Below are 25,288 nucleotides of genomic sequence, written 5' to 3'. Positions count from 1 at the left end.
AACACGGTTGTTCCGTACTGTTTTGGCCGGATTTGGCATCTTGCCATTACGGTAAAAAGGCCATGGAGTGGTACGCCGCCAACAACGTGCAGGTGGTTCCCAAGGACAAGAACCCTCCCAACACGCCAGAGCTCCGCCCAATTGAGAAATACTGGGCTATTGTCAAGCGGAACCTAAAGAAGACCAAAAAACTGCTAAGGGCGAGCAGCAGTTCAAGGCAAACTGGCTTTCTGCGGCGAAGAAGGTGGACAAGGTGGCTGTACAAAATCTGATGGCAGGGGTCAAGCGTAAGGCCCGGCAATTCGGATTTGGAAAAGCGGAAGCCTAACTGAATATTTTTCCTGAATTTTATACTAATTGAACTTGAAAAAGAAATTTAATTTGATTTTTTAAATAAACGATTTCACCGATTTACACGCGTTTTCCCTTGACCAAATTTTGACCGTATCACCCTTTAGGTATATCGCATCTTCGGTTCATGCGGTCTCCACTAACATTCTCTGATGATGAATCCCACATAATTGTGAGCGAATATTACATCCCCCGGTTGGGTGAATAAATTAAAAAAATTGTGTTGAAAAAATGTGCGTCATGTAGAGTAAAGTTAAGCAAAAGTTCGTTTAAGGTTTTCGATGCCTGTGCAAAATAAAACTGGTTGTTTTAACACTTGCTTGGAAGGTCTTTTAGAGCCAGACTTTCCCTCAAAAAATCGCAAAAATTGGTGGTGTTTTAGAATAATTATAGACAAAAGTGTGTTTCGGGATGATAACACCCCACCGGGGGCAAAAGTTCGTTTGAAAATCGTTTTAGACTGAAAAGCCATCAAAGTTCTGTTAGTGAAAGGTTTACAACTTGTGTATGGAATTAGTTTGATTCCAAATGCTTGGCTTTTTGAGAAACTTTAATTTTTTTCAACTATGGTCGACATTTTGGCCTATCTGCTCTATTGATGATTTATTCAAGTTTGAATGATTTGTTACATTCTAAATGGTCGTATGTTAGGACGGGGAAATGGATTCATTATGCCAGGTGAAATTGAGGAAAAATTTAACCCCACTCCTTCGTCATGTTTTTTTCTATACCTAATGCATTGATGAACAACTGCTAAATGTTATCGAGATAAAACTACTGGCTTGTTGACAGTATGGAACACCCTGTCTTCTAAAACAATTTTGAATTATACCAACCGAATCATCTCAACAATGTTTCATTCTAGTTAATTTATTCCACATATTTTACTACATTTATTATTTTAGTGGAGTATTCATAGTGATAGTTTTTTTTTATGTTACTTATATTCTATTTTTTTAGCCTAGTATAATGACGGAATGCCTGAGAGAGGTAAAGTACCTAAATGTTTGACATATTCGACCGTTATCTAATTGTGTTTAAATATGATCCGTCATTTGAAATTATCACTAATAGCAAATTAGCAATCAAACAATAATTGTTTGATTGCTAATTTGCTATTAGTGATAATTTCAAATTATTCTCTATTGGTAGCTTTAAGCCTCATCGAATTGATCTATTTTTGCGATAACAATAAGTTTCCGATTGATGTAATATCACGTCCAGGCTATTGCCGATATAACGTTATATCAGCTACAGTCTGAACGCAGTATAAACCTCTATCTTCATTGTAACATTCATTGCTTATTGCGACCCCGTTTATCAGTATGCTTATCAACTAACTACTAACTGCACAACAAAATCTTAGAAAACTCTATAGAGCCAGCAATAATAACGGTACATACAAATACGGTATTGATCGGAAGATCCATAGATGGACAAATCATCATTTATTTGATATCAATTGAAATCCTTGTATAAATGTAGGGTTTCCTGTTTTTTTCCCTCTGTTCGGGACATAGTGCGACAAGTAATTTGATGTATTGTGAAATGATGAACTATTCGGTTTTGATACAGTTGACATTCTTGCCTTCATCGCATTTTAATTGTAATTTAATGGTCCCACTATTTATACCCTTCGAAGTGTTGGAGCACCCTCCAAACGCAATCCAAACCGGATTCCTTACCAACAAAGTCAAGCAAAGACACCGATATTGACCATGCATCAGAACCCTAGTCATAACCACATCAATCTAGGGAACAACCAATAGAAGATTAGAAATCACATGACTAGATGATTTTTGTTTGTTTCAAAATCATACTCAGTGGATCAACCCGAGTCTTGTCACTATTAACAAGGCATACACAGTATCAAGGGCTAAGATGTGTTCCTTTGATTACCGAAAAATCCTGTTCCCCTAGTTTGATGTTGTTCGGACTAGGGTTGGGTGGTAGGTCTCACAGGTGATCTACTCGCGTTACGTGGGATGGTTTTCCGTTTCTTCGTCATATAGAGATCAATATATATGACGGACATTGCATAAGGTCCTAATTAACATTGACAGATTCTCTTCGTCGACTTTCTCTTTGTATCCCCACGGCCATGAAATGACATTCCCAGGTATTTTCAGCACACATATCGATAGAAAAAAGCTTTTATCTAGCATCTAATACGACGGTTAACGGCGCCGGTGGTGTAGTGGTAAGTGTGATTACCTATCACCCCAGAAGGCCTGAGTTCAATCCCAGTCGGCGCCGCGGGTCCAGGTGTGGGAGCTGCCTTCCTGACACGTCGGTAGCATTGGTGCTCAGCACGGAAAACAAGATCGACGGAAAAAACAAACCAAAGGAAAAAAAAAATCTAATACGACAAACACAACAAGAAACGGTTATGTGCTCAAGTTATTAAAGAAAGGGAAAGTCGGCGAACAGAGTCGATCAATGTTACTTAGGACCTAATGCAATGTTCAACTTGATATTACATCAGTTTTACGATAAAAATTATCATATATTTTCTCCTAAAACATACATCTAATGTTTAAAATAACCGTTCGTGGACTGATGGAAACATAAGTACTCGCCAATGAATGCAGTGGGCAGTTCAGTCTATGCAGAAATATAACCATGATAATGGTTATGTTGTTGGCAGTTAAATCAATTATAAATAAATTGGATTGGTCAAATGATTATAGGATTACCTCAATTGGTTTACCACAAAATATCTGTAGGTTTACAATACATTGATGTATTTATACGGGAATTACTATGAGAAAAGTGAACTGTTTGTTCTTTCTGATATGATTATTCGATTGCTTTTTGGGCACTTATGAGTCATAAGTGCAATGAGCAGTGTTGCCCTAAAAACAGTCGATCATCAGAAAATTATCGGCTTCGAAATCAATTCATAACTAATTACATTGTAGTCTAATCAAAAATTGGTCTCCAGCAAGTTAAGTTATGACATAGTACGACCAACCATTTCCTAAAATTTGTTATATCGATCTTCAAAGATATTCATAAGCAAACAGGCGATTATCCCCATTCCATGAAGAAATGTAACGATACTCAAAGTCTAGTCAGATATCATTTATTAAGATCTTTTTAAAAATATTGCTACCAATCGTTAAGTTAAAATGTAAAATATCGATGTCTGTTGTGTTCTGATATTTAGGATTTTTGTATCTGCATAATTGCATAATTGTTTCGATCCCATTCCATCTGGGGTGTAATGATTTCGTTGTTGATTGCTAATCCTCGGGTCCACGGCTGTTGTTGATGAGCTAATCAACAACTGGCAAACACACTCTAGTATATCTAGTATATGGTGTATTGCATTTTCTGTAAATCTTTTCAAACATGAAAATTGAATATTTGTCATAAACATTAACCAATAAGGCAATTTACTTCGTCGCGTTCATTTACCGGCAGATCATACTTCTTCCTATCTAGACCAACAATTGAAATAGGCGGAACAACCAAACGTAAACAATGGCTTTAAACGCAAATTCCTCGATAGTCAAAACACATCGAAGCAATTTAACACCACTATCTGATAGAGCAAACTTCCTTTATTGAATGGCATAGTTAGTTTGCGTGGGAATGGTTTGATTCTCGAGAAATTTGCGTTTAAAGCCATTGTTTACGTTTGGTTGTTCCGCCTATTTCAATTGTTGGTCTAGCTATGATGTGCCAAATATGTCGATAAATAATATAAACATTGCCATCTGTTATCTGGTGTGTATCGAACTCTCTTTACTCAGCGATGCAAATCGATTTGTTGTTATTCTTTGCCGAAGTTCAAAGTTCATCATACGACTCATAAAGAAATTATCTTAAATGTATCGATCAATAAATATTTTAGTATACATCGAATTCATAGAAATTTAAAATTAAACAATTGCAGACATACATTTTTATTTTTGTATAAAGAACTTTGCAGAAGTTTCACGAATGGTTGGTTGGGAGTAACCTTTACTTTCCGACAGGGTGGCCAACCCACCTCCACTTGCGTTCTTGAATTTCTTTTGTTATCGACTTCTGATGACATCAGAAAAGCCTTATTTTTTTGTGTGTTGATTCTGCACTCCGTTTCGCAATGTTCCATTTCACTCTACTGCATTCCACGTGCTAAATGACGTTTTTATTTATTTATTTACTTTTCTATTGTTGTAGAGTAAGGTGAAACCTTATATTTTCTATTTATTTTTTATTCGTTATTAATGTGATTTTTAGCCATCGGCTAGTTCATCACATATATATGAATCCTTTCAAATTGCCACAAACAGATTCTAATTAATTTTTATAGAAATTCATGGAAAATCAAAATTTCTTATATAATCTAATACTAAGAAGCTGAATTAAATATATAAACTAATCCACGTTCAAAGTAAATTATTGTGAAGTAATGAAATTGCGTTGTTAGCGGAATGCTTAAATAAAACAGTATATAGGTTATCTTCCATTTAATTCCACTTAATTAATTTTGGTATCCATGACAGATACGTATTTCGACTACAATGTGTAGTCTTCATCAGTGCCATTCCCACAAAAGATCTTATCAAAATCTAACCCCCTTAAGTGACACTTATTCGTTGAGAGTTATCGTAGAACTAGTTCCAATAAATTCAGAAACATTTCAGGATCTTTATAGAAGCTCCTAAAAATTAAGGGAAGTTCACAAATAATCAGGGAAATTCAATGATCTTTAAGGAAGTACCGAAAACTTCAGGATAATCCAGCTTTCTGGGAAGTTTAAAGATTTCTAAGGGTAAGTTCCGAGAAATTAGGTCCTGTTCCAGGAATGTCAGGAATATTTCGGAAACATACAAGATATGATTTTTTTTTCTTTCCAAAACAGATCACCTCTTCGAATGTTCAAAAAAAATTAAGAAATTCTGAAATGAGCAAAATTTTAGTTAATTTAATTTATTGTACTTCAAGACATAGCCAGGACATTAACCAGTGGCCAGTGAGCTACCACATCGAACTTTGGTCCTAAGTTCTTCTTGTTGACGGTTATGAGCCTCGGTTTTGAGATTGGAAACAAGAAAAGGTTCAGATCAGGGTTCTGCTGCAAATAACAGTGTCATCGCTTGTTTTTGTTGCTAAGAAGACCTATTTTGATTGGTGAGAAGGTACGTATTTGGAGACGTTCCAGATTTTTTCAAATGATACAGAACATCGCAATTGGTTGAGGATTCATGTAAGACCTGCTTTGGAATGGTATCAGAACTCTTCGAATGATGCACAACATCACAATTGAATGAGGCTCCTCTCTCCTCGGCTCTGTAAAGTTAATTCAGTTGAGCCTTATCAAATAAATTAATGAACAAAAAAACACATACATATTTATATGTATATGTGTTCTTCTAAATGGATTCTGTTTATGTGTGATGTGTGAATCATGTGGAATTTTACATGGAAATTCGTCAATAAAAATGTGTGGAATTTTTTAGAGTGTTACTTACACGGTGCGGTGTCTTTGTTAGAATAACATAAAACTTTAAAAAATGGCAATCCAGAAACCTTCCCGCATTAAAAATAACCATAAGAAGCGCCTAAACACAAATTTGGGATATAAACCCAACTATATGTGGTACGGTCGTATCATCTTTGATATCATTAGTGTCTGGTACCCGTTTATTAGGGTTCTTTGGTCATTTGAGACTACTGAAATGTTTCTTCGGGGGATCTTTTTTCTCGATTTTTCCCATACAAAAATACTAAGAGAAGAGTGACCCATAGAAACAAACACTCAAATAAATTTACCCATATTTTGTATGAAAAAGCATAAAGTCGCCTCTTTCGATTGGTGATGATTTCGAGATTGCTGATTTTTGTTTTGTTTAAATGCTATTCTAACAAACACACCTTGATTACTTAAACATCCTTTATTAAGTTTGGTTTATTTAGACATGCTCTGCAAACAGTTCTAATGGAAATGTTACAAGCAAACATGGACATTTTGAGGCAATAAGAGGACGTACAAACATACTGATAAATGAGAACATGTCCTACTTTAGGATACCATATGGTAACCCTAGCTTCAACTGACCTTGATCACAAAAGCTTGCGATGCGAAGTCAGTCATGAATAAAAGATGTTATCTAAGATCACACTCCTCATACTGTATTGCTAAATATCTACTGATAAGCTATCTGCCTGTCTGCCACCACGTGTTTTTGTTTATGTCGAGTAATTTCGTCATGCTTTACGAATGTGTTTTGCGATCATGCATTGCGTTCTCTCTGTTTTGTTTATACCACCATCGCACTATGGGCAAAAATGGGTCCAAAATTACCCAAAATTCAATATCTCAACAGCACGCTGAATTCCGGCCATGAAAAACGACTTTTCTGAAGGGAAATCGTTCGGGGAATCGATTGCACGTGGTCTCATAGACCGGAGAGCCTTGCAGGTATGTGTTTTGGACCATTTTACCCCATTTTCCCCTACTTTTGGAGGAAATATTTTTTCACAGCTCTATTTTTCGTAAAACATAAGCACATTATGCATGGTTTTAGAATACTATGTCTTTAAACAACAGTTCATGATATATTAGGGGAATACGGGGTACACTTTATAGGGGAGTAAGGGGTAAAAGTGAACCCTTGCTAAATTTATTTTAATTCATAAAAATGTTGAACGATGCGATTGTTTGAATGAACCCAAAAGGTTGCATGCAATAATAAGATTTTTTTTTGAAATTTTAAGGTTAATTGGGGTTAAATAAGTTTTAATTTACTGCTATCTGTTTTAAAAGAGTTTTCACTCTATTTGTCTGTATACAGCAAAACGATATAGTGGTTCTCAGAATTTTGTAAAAATTGGTAGTTTTGTTCCTAGACGCAACATATTAGACCCTTATTTTTTATTTTGTCATTAGGGTGACTATTTATATATTAGGGTGGCCAAAAAAAATTTTTTTTTATTTTTTTCAAAAATTTATAACTTTTGAACTGTTTGGCCGATGACGGAACTCAAAATACCAAATGAAAGTTAATTAAAAGTATTTTGAAGAAAAAAATATTAGGATATTAAAAAAGGAGTTTGTATTAAAAAACATTGATTGTTTTTTTCAATTTTACCCCTTACTCTCCTATAAAGTGTACTCCGTATTCCCCTAATATCTCATGAACTGTTGTTTAAAGACATAGTATTCTTAAACCATGCATAAATTGCTTATGTTTTACAAAAATAGAGCTGTGAAAAAACATTTCCTCCAAAAAGTAGGGGAAAATGGTGTTAAATTGTCCAAAACACATACCTACAAGGCTCTCCGGTCTATGGGACTACGTGCAATCGATTCCCCGGACGATTTCCTTTCGGAAAAGTTGTTTTTCATGGCCGGAATTCAGCGTGCTGTTGAGATATTGAATTTTGGGTAATTTTGAACCCATTTTTGCCCATAGTGCATCGCATCGTTCGGTTACACATCCCGGTCGGACAAGGTTTTCATTTTCTTTTGCTCGGCGTTGATGGTGCGAACTGCGAACTGCAAATACGACCAGTGTATGCAGGTATTGCTCACCGATGTCTCGTGCCAAATGATCCGTCGTGGTCACGACCATATGGTGCGCATGCGTATCTTGGCTCCTTCCGCCGTCGTCGCCGGGGTCGGTTATTACCAAAGCAGATTGTTGTTGGATCCAAGTGTTTTCGATTTTTCGCATGGTCGCAGCGTAACAGAAAAAAAGGTGGAATGCCACATGAAGAATCCACTTACCAGGACAAAGCATATCATCATATCTTGAAATTCTGGTCACAATCAATCCAGCTTTCCAGCACACACATACATTTTCCTTAAACATATCGTCACGGAACTCACTAACGACATCTCGCGAGCTATTCGCGGATAAAGCTTGCTTGCCAAATGTCTAACAATGTTGCATACAAGTGCGATAGAATGTATAGATACGTCAAAATGATCCGATACCAGCGCTGTGGAGGGGGATTCGCAAAACTGATAATATTTAAAATGGACGTTAAATGCGAAAGAGTTACGCTGTTTGTCTCCTTCGTGACTTCCCGGATAGGCTTCATTACACATGTAGGACTCTGCACGTGAAAGTCGCCGAGCTGCGATGAGTTGGAAGTTATCAGGAACTCCCTTGCACCTCTGGCTGCCCCACAGATTTTTTAGATCGAGTTGGTCGACATTTTTTCTATAGTCAATAGATACCAAATACAGTGAAAGTGACTATTGGAATTCGTTGAATTACTAGGGTGATACGAAGCGTGACAATATGGTCTACACAAGATCTTCCAGCATAGAATCCTGAATGTTGCCGATGGACATTCGCATCGATCTGCCCCTATTTCCGATTGAGGGTAACTTTGCACAAAACTTTGAGAGCATTTGAGAGAGATGCTTCGCCACCCTCTTAAGGACCTGGTCTTATGATAAATAAGTATGTTGTGGAACATATTTATGCGTAAAAGATGCTTTAAAAAGTTTATAGAGATTTCTAAACGGGTGTTCAGGACGATGTAAGAAGGGACTGTTCATAAACTATGCAGACAGTCTTTGAGAGGTAGTGGATCCCTTGCGTAGAAAATCGTCCATACATTTTTTTTGCAAATTTGTACGCACCGCAAACTTCGCCGCAGACACTCGCCACTAAGGTGTCTACGTTGATTATGAACAGCTCCTATAATGGAGTTAGGGAGATATACTTCGGGTTTTATTAAATTGATCTTTAAAACCTCTAGGAACGTTTGATAAAACTAAACATTTTACTTGGAAAATGTTCATACCATACATCTATTCATCAAAATTTAGTTTCTTATCAGTGTTTTGTTCATCATTTTGAAGCTAGAACATTGAAAAACTTCGACAAGCTGATATTTCTAATCTTAATCCAATACTATTCAACATCCTATTATAAGTAACGCCACAAGGTATCGATTTTCATTTCAAGGGTGGTGTTTCTGAGACAGTATCGTACATTGAAAAAGTTGGCATTCCATTAGCGATTAACAGTCTAAGCAGTACTGACATTAGTTGAATGATAATTCGGGGTTGCGTATTTGAAAATCCAGTGCTTAAAATCTCAGTCTGTAGTTAGTGGCGAGCTTTTATCCCCTGCAAGCGTATAACATTCTCCTGTTCGATACGAGTATGTGACTGGCATCTAATAAAAAGTTACCACTCGAGCTCTTTGTTGAATCTTGATGTATAAATTTACAAATTTTTGTAGGCATCCAAATCGGAATCCGAAATGCGTGACATTGCGGCCAGAATCTGCCGGGACTATCTGACGGGTGCTTGGAAAACCATCCCGGCGGAGGATCTTCAGCTCAAGCGGATCAGCGGGGGACTATCCAACTTTCTTTATTACGTCAGGCTTCCGGATCAGCAGAACGGCAGCTCCCCGAAACCCTCCAGCAACTGCTACAAACGACCTCGCAAGGATAGTTATTCCAACTTGCTGGAACCGAAAGAGGTAAGTCTAATTACGTGTGGGTAATCTATTTTTGTACATTCGTTTGAACTCGCATATGAGTAAACTATAGTGTCGTAGTATGACGATTACCGAAAGGAAATATGCAATCCTGATACAACGAGAGTTGGGTTGAAAGATATTTCGGCCTAAGGACCTATTTTCGTCCTATTAAGCAAAAAACATCAAATATATCTATGATTTCGCCGTGAACTAATCAGTCATAATACGTTGGGTACGATAGGATTTCAAAATTTGCACTACGAAGGCTATAAGAACACATATTGCGAATCTATTATGGTCTGCCTGCAGCCATATGTCGAAGGTTATCAAGCCAAGTTTTACTCTCCTGGTATGAAGAAAACAATACAAGTATTGTAGTCAATCAATATGAAAAATATTCAAGTTCACCTTGAATCTTCTATTTATGAAGCAACGTAGCCTCCTTATTTTTCCAAAGCATGAACATAATTTTTCTAAACTTTTTCATCAAAAAATGTTGCATTATGTTTCTGCCTCCTCGTTCATGAATGTACGAACGTAAACAATCAAAACAAGAGTCACGATTGGGCTTTACACAAAATGCCGTTTGCTGCCAACTGATGGAGATGAATTTATTATTTCAGTGCAGCCAACATAATACAATATGATCAATATGGAGCTCATTCATAAATTACATAACGCCAAAGTGGGTGGGTGACTATATGTCAATGCAACACTTAAACAATTATTGTAAAACGGTCTACACTGATTGATGACAAATAAAAAAAACCAAAAATAAATGCGTTACAAGATGGCACAAGATGGAATAGAGAATAGGGGTGATAATTATATAACTTCTGGTAAGGTCATTAACAATTTAATTTATTTTTAAAATGACAGCATTTTTACTTTTCTTAAAAGAAGAGTATAGGCATAGAGGTAACTCTAAGACTAGAAAGTCCCGAAAACCCCATTCACATTACAGCATATATCACATGATATACGCTGTCTTGCAATGAACACTCATACATCTAGTTTTCACTGGAAATCCTATGTATGAGTGCTCATTGCAAGACAGCCTATATTACGTGATATAGGCTGTAATGTGAACGGGGTAGAAGAAACGTGCTCAACTTTTTGGCTCAACTCTGGTACTCTCTTCGGTCCCAAACTAATCGATGCACCCCTCGAAACATAGTAAAATCTACGAACCCCTCATTTTATCTGTCAAACTTTCATAGCAAATCAAAACAAACATAGTGTAGTACTAGAATTTTGATTATAATGGGGTACGTTAACTATTTGCTTGGGACCAATAGGCTAGTCAAGTAGTGAGCCAATTTAAAATCGTTAGTTTCCACCGGTACACTATTTCGAAAGAATAATAGAACTTACTTCGAGGGGACACGGTGAATGGAGCACCCACGGTGACTGGCTAATTGACGCTACTGGCGCGGGCCGCACGTTGGGCAGCGCTGGTATATTCCCTTCAGAAAACCGACGTGCCAACCCAGAGTGCCGAATTTCATATATTATTCAGTGTGTATGTGTGTGTGTGTTGTAATATTTTGGGCAACGTGTTTCTCGGCAACCACTGCATAGTGGGCAAAAACTGACCTAGAAACTCACTTATTTCGTGCCGCTGGTTCCAGGAGGTTTGAGGTACCTATTGTTGTGTAAAAAAAATCCGGGGAATCGAATGCTGCTGGTTTTATCTTGCGCAGACATCGAGAAGTGCTCGATTTTACCCGTTTCTCTCCATTTTAAATTAGTAGTTATTTGGCTGTTAATAATTACACATAAATAACGAATTTTGGAGAAAATGAGGCAAAAAAAACTACTTCCCGAATTCCACACTATCCGATAAATGCTCTAATCGATTCGTTGGACATTTTTACTAAAGAAATTATATGTCAAGAAGACTTGTTGTTCGCATTTCAACCTTATTGCTTAGCGCATATTAGCTTATTGCGTGCTCTCAACTCAACTTAGTGTTCTAAATGCTCTTCCACAGTTATTAATTGAGAGCTTTCGATGCCAATACCAATGCATGAATTTGTATATTGTGTGGCAAGCACAATGATACTCTATGCCCCGGGAAATCGAGAAAATTTCCAACCCGAAAGATTCCCTCGACCGGATCGGGAATCGAACCCGCCGCCTCCGGCTTGGTAATACCATGCCTTTACTGACTAGGCTATAAGGCCCCTGAAAGAAATTATATGTTTTATGTCTGAAATCTTGCGGCAGTTTTCAAAACTGTTCCGGACATTTTTGAAAACGTCATTTGATGTGATGACGTATTTTGAATGTATTGATGAAGCAGCTTGCCAACAATTTTGTCGTTTCCTTCAACCGGTCCGAGTGAGCTATATTTTTTTTTTATTAATTACTTTATTTGTACAGGCTCAATCGAATAAACTTTACAGAGCCGAGTTATCATTTCTGTTATACATTATTGATTTCTTATATTTAAAGTTAAAGGAGCTGGACCGGATACTCGCGGTTGTCTCGAGGTTAGTGGGGATTTACAATTTTTTTTTATGGGAAAAGGGAGAGGGAGGTTTGAAATGTGGTTTACGATACAAATATTTAATTAATCCTAAAACATGAACTAATTTCTATTCATCTTGAAAACAAACATAAAAAATAAAACCACACGTACAAAATACAAACTAAACACAAGGTTAATAAAACTTACAATCTAATGTTAATATTCTTAAAGTAAACATATATGAGTTTCATAAACTCCAGATCGCGCTAGCCAAAATATCCCGAACTGGAACATTAGGTTGTCTACCTCGAGCCCGAAGGGAATCGTACAGTTCAGATCTGACTCCGCGATGCTCAGCACAAGACCAAATAATGTGATCTGCGTCCTGGTAACCTTGTCCACATTCACAGAGATTGCTGTCCTTCAGCCCAACACGGAACAAGTGAGCGTTTAACGAATAGTGATTGGACATGAGGCGAGACATCATACGAATGAAGTCTCGACCCACATCCAACCCCTTGAACCAAGAACTCTTCGACACCTTAGGGATGATCGAATATAGCCATCGTCCCAAACTCCCTTCACTCCACTTATTCTGCCAGCTGACGAGTGACTGTTGACGATAAATGAAGAAAAATTCATCGTAGGCGATTTGTCGATCGTATATATCGCCTTCCATAGCGCCCACCTTAGCAAGTGAGTCAGCCATCTCATTGCCCGGAATCGAGCAATGAGATGGGACCCATGCAAAGGTGATGACAAAAGATCTTAAAGATAAAGCACTTAAAAGCTCTCGTATTTTCATGAGAAAATACGAGGAGTGCTTTACCGGCCTCATAGAGCGAATAGCCTCGACAGAACTGAGACTATCCGTAAAAATAAAATAGTGATCTGGTGCAAGTGAGGCGATCGTTTCTAGCGTATAATGTATTGCCGCCAGCTCAGCAACATATACGGAACAAGGAGCTTGAAGCATTCGAGAGGCGCTATGAAATTCGTTATAAATACCAAAACCAGCGGACGACTCTATTAGTGATCCATCTGTGAAGAACGATCTTGCGGAATCAACTTGGCCAAACTTTGCAGCGTAAATTGACGGAACAATCATGGAACGATGATGTTCTGGGAGATGTCGGAGAAGCATACACGATGAGGATTATGCTGTGAAGGGCTGACATCCTGTGTTATGTACACGTAGTACAATGACATAAAACGAGTTTGAGGGTTCAGCTCAAGAAGCTTTTCAAAGTTTTCGATTACCAGTGGGTTCATAACTTCGCAACGGGTGAGGAGCCTGAGGGACAATTCCGAGAACCGGAGTGAGCTATATTGCAAAGGCAGTTTTTCATAACAAAAAGGGAAGAAGATTATATCATTATTGCTTTCCATTTCTGACATAGCGTTATCGTTCGGCTGGTTGATCGCTTGTCATTTTCTCATTTTGAGATATTTTTGACGGAAATTCACTTTTACCTATTTTTGACTAGTTTTCTCTTTTTCTCCTTCTAATGTTGTCAAAAACGGAGGAGCAAAACCACCCAACAGGGGCAGTAAAGTGTGGGAACCCAATGTTGAGTATCCTCATATTTACCTATGATTGGGTACAACTAACTTACTTTTGGTTAAAAAGCCAGTGGAAAATTCCACACGAACTGCACACAAGTAAATGAAAATTACTTTCACCAGCTTTACCTACTTTTGGGTTCCTGCACTATAGTGCCGAGATGAGTGAAAAGAACTTAATTTTGTTGTTTAACTTGTGGATAGTGATAAGTCCTCGGGTTGCCTGGTCCGAGGATGATCTTGAAACAAGGAAAACATGAGTTAGTTAGTCTTCATCTATGTGATTCCTAATCTTCTATTCGTTGTTCCCTAGTTTGAAGTGGTTAAGACTAGGGTTCTGATGCATGGTCATTATCGGTGTCATTGCTTATTTTTGTTACTAAGGAATCCAATTTTGACTGACAAAAGGGCACACCTTTGGAGGGTGTTCCAACACTCCGAAGGCTATAAATAGCGGGACCTTTCAATTAGAATCGATTCGTTGCGATGAAGGCAAGAATGACAACTGTATCAAAACCAAATACTTCATCATTTCTGAATAGTGATGAAGTAATACGACATGCACTAAACTAAGGACACGAGATATAATACAATATAGATCAAATTACTGGTCGCAGTGGTGTTATGTCCGAACAGAAGGGAAAAAATGTTATAGTGCCCGAACTTTCTTTACATATAAGTATCAGATATTAGCCACATCCGGAAATCCGGGTAGTATCGTTCAGTACGTGAAAGTTTACGACCTACCACCAGAAGTCCCGGATAGCGATCTAGCATTGGTGATAGGAAAATACGGAACACATGAATAATACATTTTATTGAAAATTTTGCTTCATGGGACACTCTGTGATCAGAGATATAACCGAGAGATACATTTTGAAAAAAAAAAAAACAAATATTTAAAGGATTGAAACTCCTTATATTGTATATTTATCATCAACGATTGCAATTCAAATTTATTGTTGAATTTACGACTAAAAGGGCGGAAAACCTCTCCAGAGTTCCATCCACGTTCTCAAGACCGTAGCTGAAAAAATTCACCTGGCGGAAGCTTCTCCCTGAAAAATTAATTGAAATATTGTGCTCAATGGCCTGCACCATCCGATCACGATTCCGATGTGTCGGTTGCAGCTCATGCAGTTTTCTCAGCATGATCAGCAACAAATGAATGTTCTGGTAGTCTTCGTGATGGATGCTGCTATCGAATGGGTCCGGTTCCTTGTGAAAGTGATCTCTGCAAACCTGAAACGAAACACATTATTAGAACGATTGTTATGAATATCGTACTTCGATATAATCCCTACCTTGCAACAACTAGCTTTGAAATATTAATGAATTTTTTACCCATTTTATTTCAAGCAGATATTCTCAAAAATGAATAAAAAAGTATACATGTTTCATTTTGTAAAAATACCCCTTTTTGACAGCTTAGAATAAATTTAAAAATGAGTACAAGGTACTCATTTAATGGGTACTCTCCAGCGTGTATAGTAAATTTTCCGGAATGGTAGGAGCCACATTTTTTCTGTAAAGCGAATGATAGAGGATGTTCCTGTCTCCTTTCAAATTTCATTCATAACTTGAACAATCAGCTGATCAGAAATGTGTCGTAACATGGTCTACGAAGAGATACGTGCTCGAATATTCAAGATTTGAAGTAGTTAAACGGTCGACCTTCAGCTTTGCAGCCATACAGACTGGACACTTTCACATTTTGATGTGACGTCTGCAGTTTTGGAAACATGTTTGCATAAACTTGTTCAACTAGCTTATTGAAAAGCATTTCTTTACGACTGAAATTCTGGTTTCTTCAATCACTCACAAGACTGACAAGTCTCTAACAGTAATAGGAAATTTATCAGTTGATGTTCTCAGAATCAGGGGTAACTGTTAAAGTGATACAATTATCAACATCGAGTTAATTATGTCAACATTAATTTTGGGTTATTACATTTACATAGGACTTACCACCTACGAATTTTTAATGCGATGCGGCACGATTACATTTACATATGTTTAGTAACTATCAATCATGTTGTTGTAGGTCGAGCGTAGGTATCACAGAGTTGCAATTGAGAAGGTTAGAAGGAAAGATAGATTCTCTTCATCGACTTTCTCTTTCGTTAATAATTCAGCTGCAAACACATTCCTTGATTTGTGTGCCATTTTTGGCTATCAAAAGAGAAAGTCGATGAAGAGAATTGATCAAAGTCACTTACACCCCTTTCCTTCTAACCCCCTCTATTCAAAACCATCGACTATATCTCGAGCTACAATTTAAAGGGGCTTACAAAGATTTGTTTACAAAAGCTGATAGGCCCCTTTCAATTGTTGGCCAAGATGTGCTTACGTTAAAGCACGACTTAGGTGGATACACATCGATAGAACTATTTCTGCATATTGGCGGTATATGAGCAAATCGGGCGACCATTTCTTTTGAAAGTTTCATTCCCAGTCTCAGAGATGCTCCTGACAGAGGTAGATGTCATCTGTCGTCTTCTTTTTATGTTTGCAAAATGTTGCTGCGCACTTGATTTTTTATTCAGTTCCGGTCGAACGTTCAAATTTTCTCAACAGCATAGACGAGTGCATGAGTGAACTTTTGTTCATCTACTGAAAAAAATTGATACAACAGCGGTTCCCTGTTTACTACAAATGAACACATGAATAATGCTCGCGTAACATTTGAAAAAAGCCTATGTGTCAGGAAAAAGAAATAAAAGTTTTTTGTTCTGCCCCCCGCGTAATTGCAATCGCTAAGTGTGCCGACCCTGAGTTGATGAAATCGTACAAAGTTCTCTGAACTTCTACAACATTTGCTGAAGTTCTATAAAATTATCTGCACTTCTATGAAGTTTTACGAAGTTTGAGCTTTTACAACTGAACTCCTATAAAAAATTGCTGCACTTCAAGAAAGTTTTCAGAACTCATACGAAATTTTCTGAACATCTATGAAGTATCTTGAAGTTTCTGCAACGTTTTCTGAACTTGTTCTATGAAATCAAAGCCCTTGACTTCTACAAATTCTCTTGACTTCCATGAAGTTCTGTAAACACTCAGTTTTATAAATTTGAAGTATTGAACACCAAGGGTGCCTTCCATTCGTTTTGGCTAAACAAAATGTTTTATGAAATTATGGAATAATAAGATATCATGATAATATTTTGTTTGTGTAAACAATACAACCTGTTGAACACCTTTCCCCGCCCGTGAATTATAAAAGTAGCGGTGAAGACATGTGAAGACATTTCGTCGATCTCGTTGATCTCGATTTTTTTTAATACACCTGGCATCCCTGCTTACCATGCATCTTTTTCTCATTTTAGGTAATGCTGCGCATTTATGGACAAACACACGGTGAAAGCGCCCTTGAATCAATGCTCACTGAATCGGTTGTATTCACACTTTTAAGCGAGCGTAAACTGGGACCAAAACTGCACGGTATCTTCCCCGGCGGAAGAATCGAACAATATATACCGGTGAGATTTAGATTAGCATTTAGAAATTTTCAATCACTGACATATTGTTCACTCTCCTGCCAGGCACGTGCGCTGATGACTTCGGAATTAAGTGACCCAAAAATTTCGCTGAAAATAGCCGAAAAGATGGCAGCCATACATAGCTTGGATATTCCCGTATCGAAGGAACCGGACTGGTTGTGGAACACTATGAATCGCTGGCTGAAGAGTGTCGAGGCGACGCTGAAGACTTTCGAGAAGGATCGAACCAACGGTAACAAGCGTATCGCTGGTGATGAAATCATCACCAGTTTAAATCTGCGAGCGGAGGTCGAGTGGCTTAAGTCAGTTATCGATAAAGAAGATCATCCAGTTGTTTTCTCACACAATGATTTGCAGGAAGGTAACATCCTGTTGCGGGAAGATTTTTCACCTTCAAACGGTTTGGAAAATTACGGGTAAGTGTACGAACAATGCGTTTGCTTGCTTTCTTACAATATATGCTAATCATCGCACGCAACCTAGTTATAACGAGCTGCTCAAAATTTTCAGCACCCTGGACCAATTTGACGAATCCGCGCAGTTAGACTCTCACTTTAGCTCAATATTAATTTCCAATTCTAATAGCAGCTCTGCCTCTTCAAATAGCAGCAAAATCGACACAAACGGGACTGTCTCGACCAATGACCAAACCGATGGTGGCAGAAATCCAAGGTAAGATGTGATTGTATGCTATAACAGGTATTGATAGTATCCAGCCTTAATTGATAGTCGTTTGGATTTACCCCGCTTCGATTATTTGATGAAAAATTGTGGAGTTGAATTGTATCGCAAGATTGTATATCTATCTTTGTTTCTATTTACTGTTGCTAAAAAAAATGCCATTAGCGGCGCCGGTGATGAAGTGATAAGCGTGATTGCCTCTCACTCCATAGGGCTTGGGTTCAATCCCATTCGACGCCGTCGGGATTTTCTGAGGCATAACATCTCTGATCTCTGAGGGAAGTAAAGCCGTTGATGCCCGGTCCTTGAGTTGATGGGTCGATAGGTGTGGGGTTTCAGGCGTGGAAGCTGTCTTCCTGGCGTCGGTAGCAGTAATCAGAATAACTATGCTTTCCTAGTCAAGTTATTAAAAATGTATAAGTCTTAAATTGAATCCCCCAATTTGACATTGAAACATAATAATGTAATATTAGACCTTGATAGAGTAGCTAAGACGAAACTCAATATACTCAATTAACATCATCGAAAAAACAAAAATCTATTTGCCTTGCATATTTCTACAATAGAAAAGAATTCTTGATTGGCTTTCGTATCGAGAATTTCAACTGTCCCTAGTTATAATTTATTATTATATATACTATGAATCCTATTGCTGACTTTTGAAACACACTATGTCCATTTAGCAATATTTAGCAGTTATACGGTTGCACTGCTCAGAGTTAATTTATCAGCTTTTTTAATCTTCAATCTTTGGAAGAAAAATCATAAACAATAATCACCCATATTCACACAAAAAACTTTGTTTGTATGGAACATACGGTTCGATCGAAAACAAGAATATGGGTGATTATGTTTCTCTCCAAAAGTTTCATCATAATCTTTTAGGTTATACTCCAAATTCGCAATTTTCTGGCTGGCTTGAAAACGGCTCATTATGTCGTACCTTACTAAATATTAATTTCCACAGGAAGCGTTCGTTAGATGAACCCATCGAAAGTGAGTTGGATAGCACAAGAGACTCAGTACTTAGTGGTAACTCACAAGCATTGTCAGATCAACCTTGTGACGGAGAACCAGAGCTTATGATCATTGACTTCGAATATTGTGCCTACAATTACCGCGGTTTCGACTTAGCTAACCATTTCCTTGAATGGACATTCGAATACACCAACTCCGCGGCGCCTTATTTCTACCACAGACCAGAGCAGTACCCCACCAAAGAGCAACAGGTATGTACTATCAGTTCCCCGATGTAAAAGAACAAATTGCTTATATACCAAATCACATTTTTCGCGGGAAATTTGTTCTTTTACCGGGAATGTTCGCTAGAAGCCATTATTCCATAATCCTATATGAATTGTCCATGATCTTCATTACGATGCCTTTTACAATGCAGATCACTTAGTCACACAAAACAGAAACTGAGAAATTCGCCCGAGAATGCGTCTCTCCCTTGCCGTCTGCCGAGAGGTTTGTCTCGTCAATGTTTGTTGTGACCTGAGAACGCTCACGTGGGTTGAGTGATTCTACTTGAGTTCAGTTCATGTGCTCCTGTCTAGACAAAAGTGGCCGCCGAAAGGAAGCGATTAGGTCATCTAGGTCACTACCATTCATTTTATTCGTTCACACTAGCAATTAAGCCATACCTGAGTGCACAAGTAATTGTTTTTGTTTTCTTTTTAGAGACGCTGTGAAACATTTGTGTAGTTTTACCCAACCAAATTTTCCATTGCAATGTGTTAGCACGAATCTATGAAGGGGACTAATGTTTGCTCTATTTTTCAATCATTAACGTTCTTAAGGACAAATTTATTGCAGTGTATCTAGCTAGAACTACCTGCTGCGAGGATGCCGAGGTGCCGAGCGCTTTGGAAATAGAGGAGGTACAACGAGAAGTGAAATGCTTCACTTTGGCGTCACATTTGTTCTGGAGCTTGTGGGCAATCGTGAATGTATATCAGGAGATCGAGTTTGGATATTGGGTAAGTACTTGAATCGATATATTGTTTATGGAATTACACCCAACGTTCGCTAAGCGATAGATCTTTAACTGAAATTCTGCTATCTGAAACAAGTTTTTACTGACATGAAACCTTTGCAGAATATGTCAACTCTTCATATGGTCTTGTGTGAAATGTTTAAATGAGTGACTTTTCTCAAAAATAGAATCAATTAATATTGGGCTTTTAATTTCATTTTCATTTTCATTTTATGATGTACAAGGGGATCAGGGGCCATGTCACCGATGTGAATATTCACACCATCCATAATACACCAGGGAAGGGGAGAGGAGTGAGCAACACAGCATATTTACCCATGGGGGTTAAAAAAGTTCTGCGAGGTACACTTATGGTGAACCAGCTGTTCAGGGATTGTATAAAGGAAGAGGGTTGGGTAAGTTTAAAATGCAGAATTAGATGCCGTCACGATTGAATGCGCATGTTTAAAAAACGTGGATTCAGGTACCTATCGTATAAATTTGCATATCATCTAGTTATGGTTAATGTCAATAATACTTACATTTCGATAAAGATGATGCTACCTATTTTACCTTATATGTGATACTTATAATCACAGAATCAAACTTTGAATCGTAGACCAGGTCCATTAACAAAACACTCGTTCCGAGAAGGGGGTCATGGTACCACTCATCCTGTATAGTCATCTTCTTCTTTTTCTTCAGGTTCGCTCACCACCCGGAATGAACGTTCGGTGTGGTTAGTAATATCAAATAGTGTTTCATCTGAATACCCAACTAACCATATCTCAGTGACATTGTCTCACTCTGAACCTATATTTAAATCCTTTAAATTTGTCGAACCTCTTAACGGAATCCTTTTATGAAGAGCTTTGAGTGGGTTGGTTTATTTCCTTTAAATTTCGTTATAATTGCTTATCTTTTGACAGATACGCGTATTTCGTCTACTACTTACAGACTTCATCAGTGCCAAGTACTCAACACCATTTGGCACCTACTTGACACTGATGAAATACGCGTATCTGTCAAAAGATAAGCAATTATAACGGAATTTAAAGGAAATAAACCAACCCAGTCAAAGCTCTATATTTAAAGTTATTTTGTGATTATATGGTTACTTTGGTACTCACATGTTCAACAACGCCCAACTATCGACAGCTCAATGCTAATACCATTTCCTCTTTGAATCAGCTTACACCAACATAATAATATACTAAGAAACACCTAAGAATGTATAGAGATAAAGCTCAAAATTACAATTTTAACTGATGGTACTTTATAAACATTGAACTGTCCAATATTGGACCCTGCCAACAAACGGCGCCCGCACGGTAATGTGGGTCGTCAGAATGGTTCATCGGTTGCGAAGTGAAGTGCTTCTCAAACTGAAGCGATACATTTCTCAATTTTTCTAGGTTATCCTAATGTATACTTTATATTATCACCCATATGCCCGTCCACGTCCGAAACCCATACACCATACAAAATCAAATAAAAATGTTTTTGTATGGCAAATACGCCAGGACATAAACGAGAATATGGGAATCAACTGAAACAACTACGGGTAATCATCGAAAATACTTGCATTTTACTCAGGCACTTTTGAGCAAACTGCAATCACTCTCTCATACTCGAAATGTGCCTCGACCAAATTGGCACAACGACGCCCTATACGCTCTCTGACCAAAGCGCAGAGGAATTAATTAATATTGCGCTTTTAATTTACATAAAATTATATAAATTATGGGTGCGGCACGTCTTTCGTTTCGAGGGGTGCATCGATTAGCTTGGGACCGAAGAGAGTACCAGAGCTGAGTCAAAAAGTTGAGCATGTTGCTGCGGGACCTTCTCTGCCGCTCTTGGCAAGTCCGTCCCATACAGCTGGGTGGCATCCCTATCTTGTTTGCCTTGCCTTGAAAAGAGCTAACATCGCTGCGGGCCCGCGAATTGCGGGCCCCACTGACAGCTCATAATTTGTAAACAAATAGAAGATTCAAGCCAGAATTTCAAAAAAGGCGTGACTGATATTATGGATATTCTTAATATTTTTGCTTACATTTTGTAAAAAATAAACTTAGGACTCATAAAATATTATTTTCTGATTTTCTACCACGAAGTCAACCATTTATATGGCATAAAAGGGAAAATAATTTCATATGATAAAAATAAGAAAATTCAGTCACGCCATTTTTGCAGTTCACACTGGAATTGTGACGTTTCAGATGTTGGTTTCAATAACATGGCGGCATGTCACCCAGCTGGTCCCATAGCACAAAACAGCAATCCGAGAAAAACGCGTTTTTAGTTTGCTTTGTACTGTTGCTTCTTATGTAATGGGACAACCCATTTGGCTGTTTTCCAATTTTTCCCAGAACAAAGTTGTTGAGTTTATTCAGTATCATGAAACTAGGGACGATAAGCTACCGCTTCCATTGAAAACCTCAGTTTTGACAAAAACGCAAATGGGACAGGCTTGCAAAGAGCGGCAGTTCTGGTCTTAGAGCTACCTCGCTCACATAACCCAGACATTATAAATGCTTACACTTTGGAAGCAAGAGAAAATGTGCTGTCACCCAAAACTTCGGAGCGGCTTTCAGTCGAACGGGCAATATATAATGAGGTCCCGGCCCCAAAAACCCCTGCATACAATTTTTAACGCCGATCGGTTCAGTAGTTTCCGAGTCTATAAGAGTTAGACAGACAGACATAAATTCATTTTTATATCTATAGATAGTGCTAGAAAACTGTCAAGTCTATTCGTATTGACAATCATGATGTCCTCACGATTTTACGAACCGTATCTACACCATGGAAATTGGATGTTGCAGAAAGCCTCGAGATCAACAAACATCGTGTAATTCAACTTTACTCAACAGGGATCAAGGAAACGGACACACATGGCTTTTCAAGTTACTACCTAGGACACATCAACGAGTAAACAGCGGAGTACCTGTTCCTATAGAAAATTAAATTTAAGTTTACCTAGTTTCTAAGTGAAAATGTACCTGTGTTAATATATATTCGGTAAATGCGATGTTTTTCTTTAGTCGAGTATTAGTACAAGACACTGAAGAAGTCTGCACATTGTAGACGAAATACGCGTATCTGTCAAGGATAAGCAAATTAAGTAGTGGAATTAAATGGAAAATACTAATCCTTCTCTCTCTCACCTGAGTTTTGTTTAACACTCCGAACACGATGCCTCCGGTAAAATGTGTAACGGCAAATTGACAATGTTTGAAAAATCATTACTCAGCAATGTATCGACAGATTTGGAATCTATTGATACCGAATAAATCTTTACAGTATGTTGTTTCAAGTAGCACCAATAGCTTTGAAATTCGTAGATACATGACTGAGCTATGATTTTCAAACATTGCCAGTTTTCCGTTACATATTTTGCCGGAGGCATCGTGTTCGGAGTGTTAAAAAACGTAAATATTTACGCTGTGTGCAGCAAAGAATTGATGCAAATATTGATGACGAAAATATTGAATATTGTCAAGGTGGTTGGTTGTGATTTCCGCAGAACTTTGAGATTTGGGTGTAATTGCTTTTGTACACAAACACGCCCATCGCTGATTTTCTCGCGAATAAAAACACAATCTCGCGAGCAAAGTACATATACCAAATGATAGAGGATTTGACTTGGAATATTCCATCGGATACAACAATGTTAGTGAGGAGTGACCGTATATTGATGACCCCTCGAAAATGTTGACATGAAAATATTGACGAAACTTCTGTCGTGTGGGGGCCCTTTAGGTTTATTTTCCTTTAAAAAGATGTTTGTCCTAAACTCGATTTTGTAACCAACTGATGAACTACAACTTTTTTTATCCATTCCCATCTTTTCATTGCAGGAATACGCAATCTGTCGTTTGAATCAATATGTTCTCAGCAAGAAACTCTACTCCGAGCTGATCAGCAACTCGCGAAATCTCCCTGCCATAGATCGGGAGAAGTAAAATAGCACGTCTTCGGATGAATTTCCAATTATTCCTTCCTAAACCTTACATCCCATGTTGAGACAAAGGGGACACCCAGACATTATACACGCTCACATAATCCAGTATACTAAAATCGGCTAGCACAAACGCAGGACACGCTGAGCCACTTTGCCCATTGATCGAATGATATTGACACTGAATCTGTAAGCTATCGATATACTTTTGAAAATGGCAACTGTGCTTAAAGGTGAAAAGAAACGTCTTATCAGGCGGCATCCGTCATGACTAGTAATTGTACCAGTATTAGTGGCCATTACTTTTACACAGACACGAAAGAGTACATCATTACAACTCGAAGAAAGAGCGTTTATTTTAAATCCAAGCATTTCCACCTGAGTAGTAACTACCGTTATAAAACATGAATTTTTTAAATAATTTTCTAATTGGACATCAATCTAAAAGATAAGGGAGCAGGGGCGCCGGTTTTTTTTTGAACATAGAATTTTAATGTTGTATTCCGTGCGAGAAAAAAAAAAACAAAACAAAACTAGAGACTTAAGCCATGATAACAGTGTGACTGACAGTAGGTAGGCGTAGGATTGAACTGTGAACGAATCGTAATTGATATTCGATAGAGAGAGCGAGAAGGCGTCTTATGCAATAAAGTTTCTATTTCGTGGTAAAAGGAGCAAACTATTTGTTGTGATTACTAATACAAGTAACTTGCCTAGTTATTGAACCCAAAACATATCGATGATTCGACCTTAATTTGAATATTAGATGTAGCATGATAAGATTTTCAGAGATTATTCAAAATAAAACAAAAAAATGTGATGAAGAAAACAGCGATAGCCAAATTATAATCAGATGTGTATATATTGGAAGGTAAAGGATTGCACTTGCAACCTGCTCACGTGCAGAAGCTTTTTTTATTAATCTTTTCGTGAGAACGTGCATCTCAAAATGGCTGATTGCCAAAATACTTAAGTATGTGAACATACTGCGCTCCGTTTTGCGATATATACTTACTAGACTTATGCTATGTGTAACAGTTTTGAATGTCATAAGATTTTTTTATTTTTCTCAATAAAGGTGCAAAAAGAATATGAATGTTAATTGTGTAACATGTTAATAGTTAATAGTTATGATAATATCACCCTCGATCTTTTATATTCCTATCCAGTATTTTGCTATCGTTAAGTGCACCCCACAGGACAGACATGTCATTTGTTATAACCGATGGAATTCCTTCCCGACAAAAGTTGCCGAGGAATAGAGCCCACACAGCAAAAAAAGTTGTTGAATATTACATCGAAACTGCTGCAACCAGGTCAATCCATCGGTTGTGT

At 37.8% G+C, this 25,288-nt stretch overlaps 1 protein-coding gene across 7 annotated transcripts in view; it reads left to right on the top strand.

Moving 5' to 3' along the window:
* The window catches only part of LOC135701756 (choline/ethanolamine kinase), a 69,774-nt gene extending 44,725 nt beyond the window's left edge, over positions 1 to 25,049 (top strand). Inside the window, exons 1-8 of one of the 7 annotated variants that reach the window (XM_065222676.1) lie at positions 9,274 to 9,467; positions 9,549 to 9,794; positions 17,157 to 17,309; positions 17,373 to 17,746; positions 17,841 to 18,002; positions 18,979 to 19,240; positions 19,814 to 19,993; positions 23,853 to 25,049. In XM_065222676.1, coding sequence (XP_065078748.1) covers positions 9,570 to 9,794; positions 17,157 to 17,309; positions 17,373 to 17,746; positions 17,841 to 18,002; positions 18,979 to 19,240; positions 19,814 to 19,993; positions 23,853 to 23,957 — 1,461 coding nt within the window. In that variant the 5' untranslated portion in view covers positions 9,274 to 9,467; positions 9,549 to 9,569 and the 3' untranslated portion in view covers positions 23,958 to 25,049. Of the gene's footprint in view, positions 1 to 9,273; positions 9,468 to 9,548; positions 9,795 to 17,156; positions 17,310 to 17,372; positions 17,747 to 17,840; positions 18,003 to 18,978; positions 19,994 to 23,852 lie in introns of those variants that run through there. The other 6 variants (XM_065222677.1, XM_065222674.1, XR_010517658.1 and 3 more) reach the window with 6 other exon arrangements.
* Positions 25,050 to 25,288: the final 239 nt, after the last annotated feature.

Source organism: Ochlerotatus camptorhynchus, unplaced genomic scaffold, assembly GCF_037179485.1.
Source record: "Ochlerotatus camptorhynchus isolate MF236.1 unplaced genomic scaffold, CSIRO-AGI_Acam_v1.1 ptg000176l, whole genome shotgun sequence".
In the NCBI taxonomy this organism is placed as follows: Eukaryota; Metazoa; Arthropoda; class Insecta; order Diptera; family Culicidae; genus Ochlerotatus; species Ochlerotatus camptorhynchus.
This window is presented reverse-complemented; position numbering and strand designations above follow the sequence as displayed.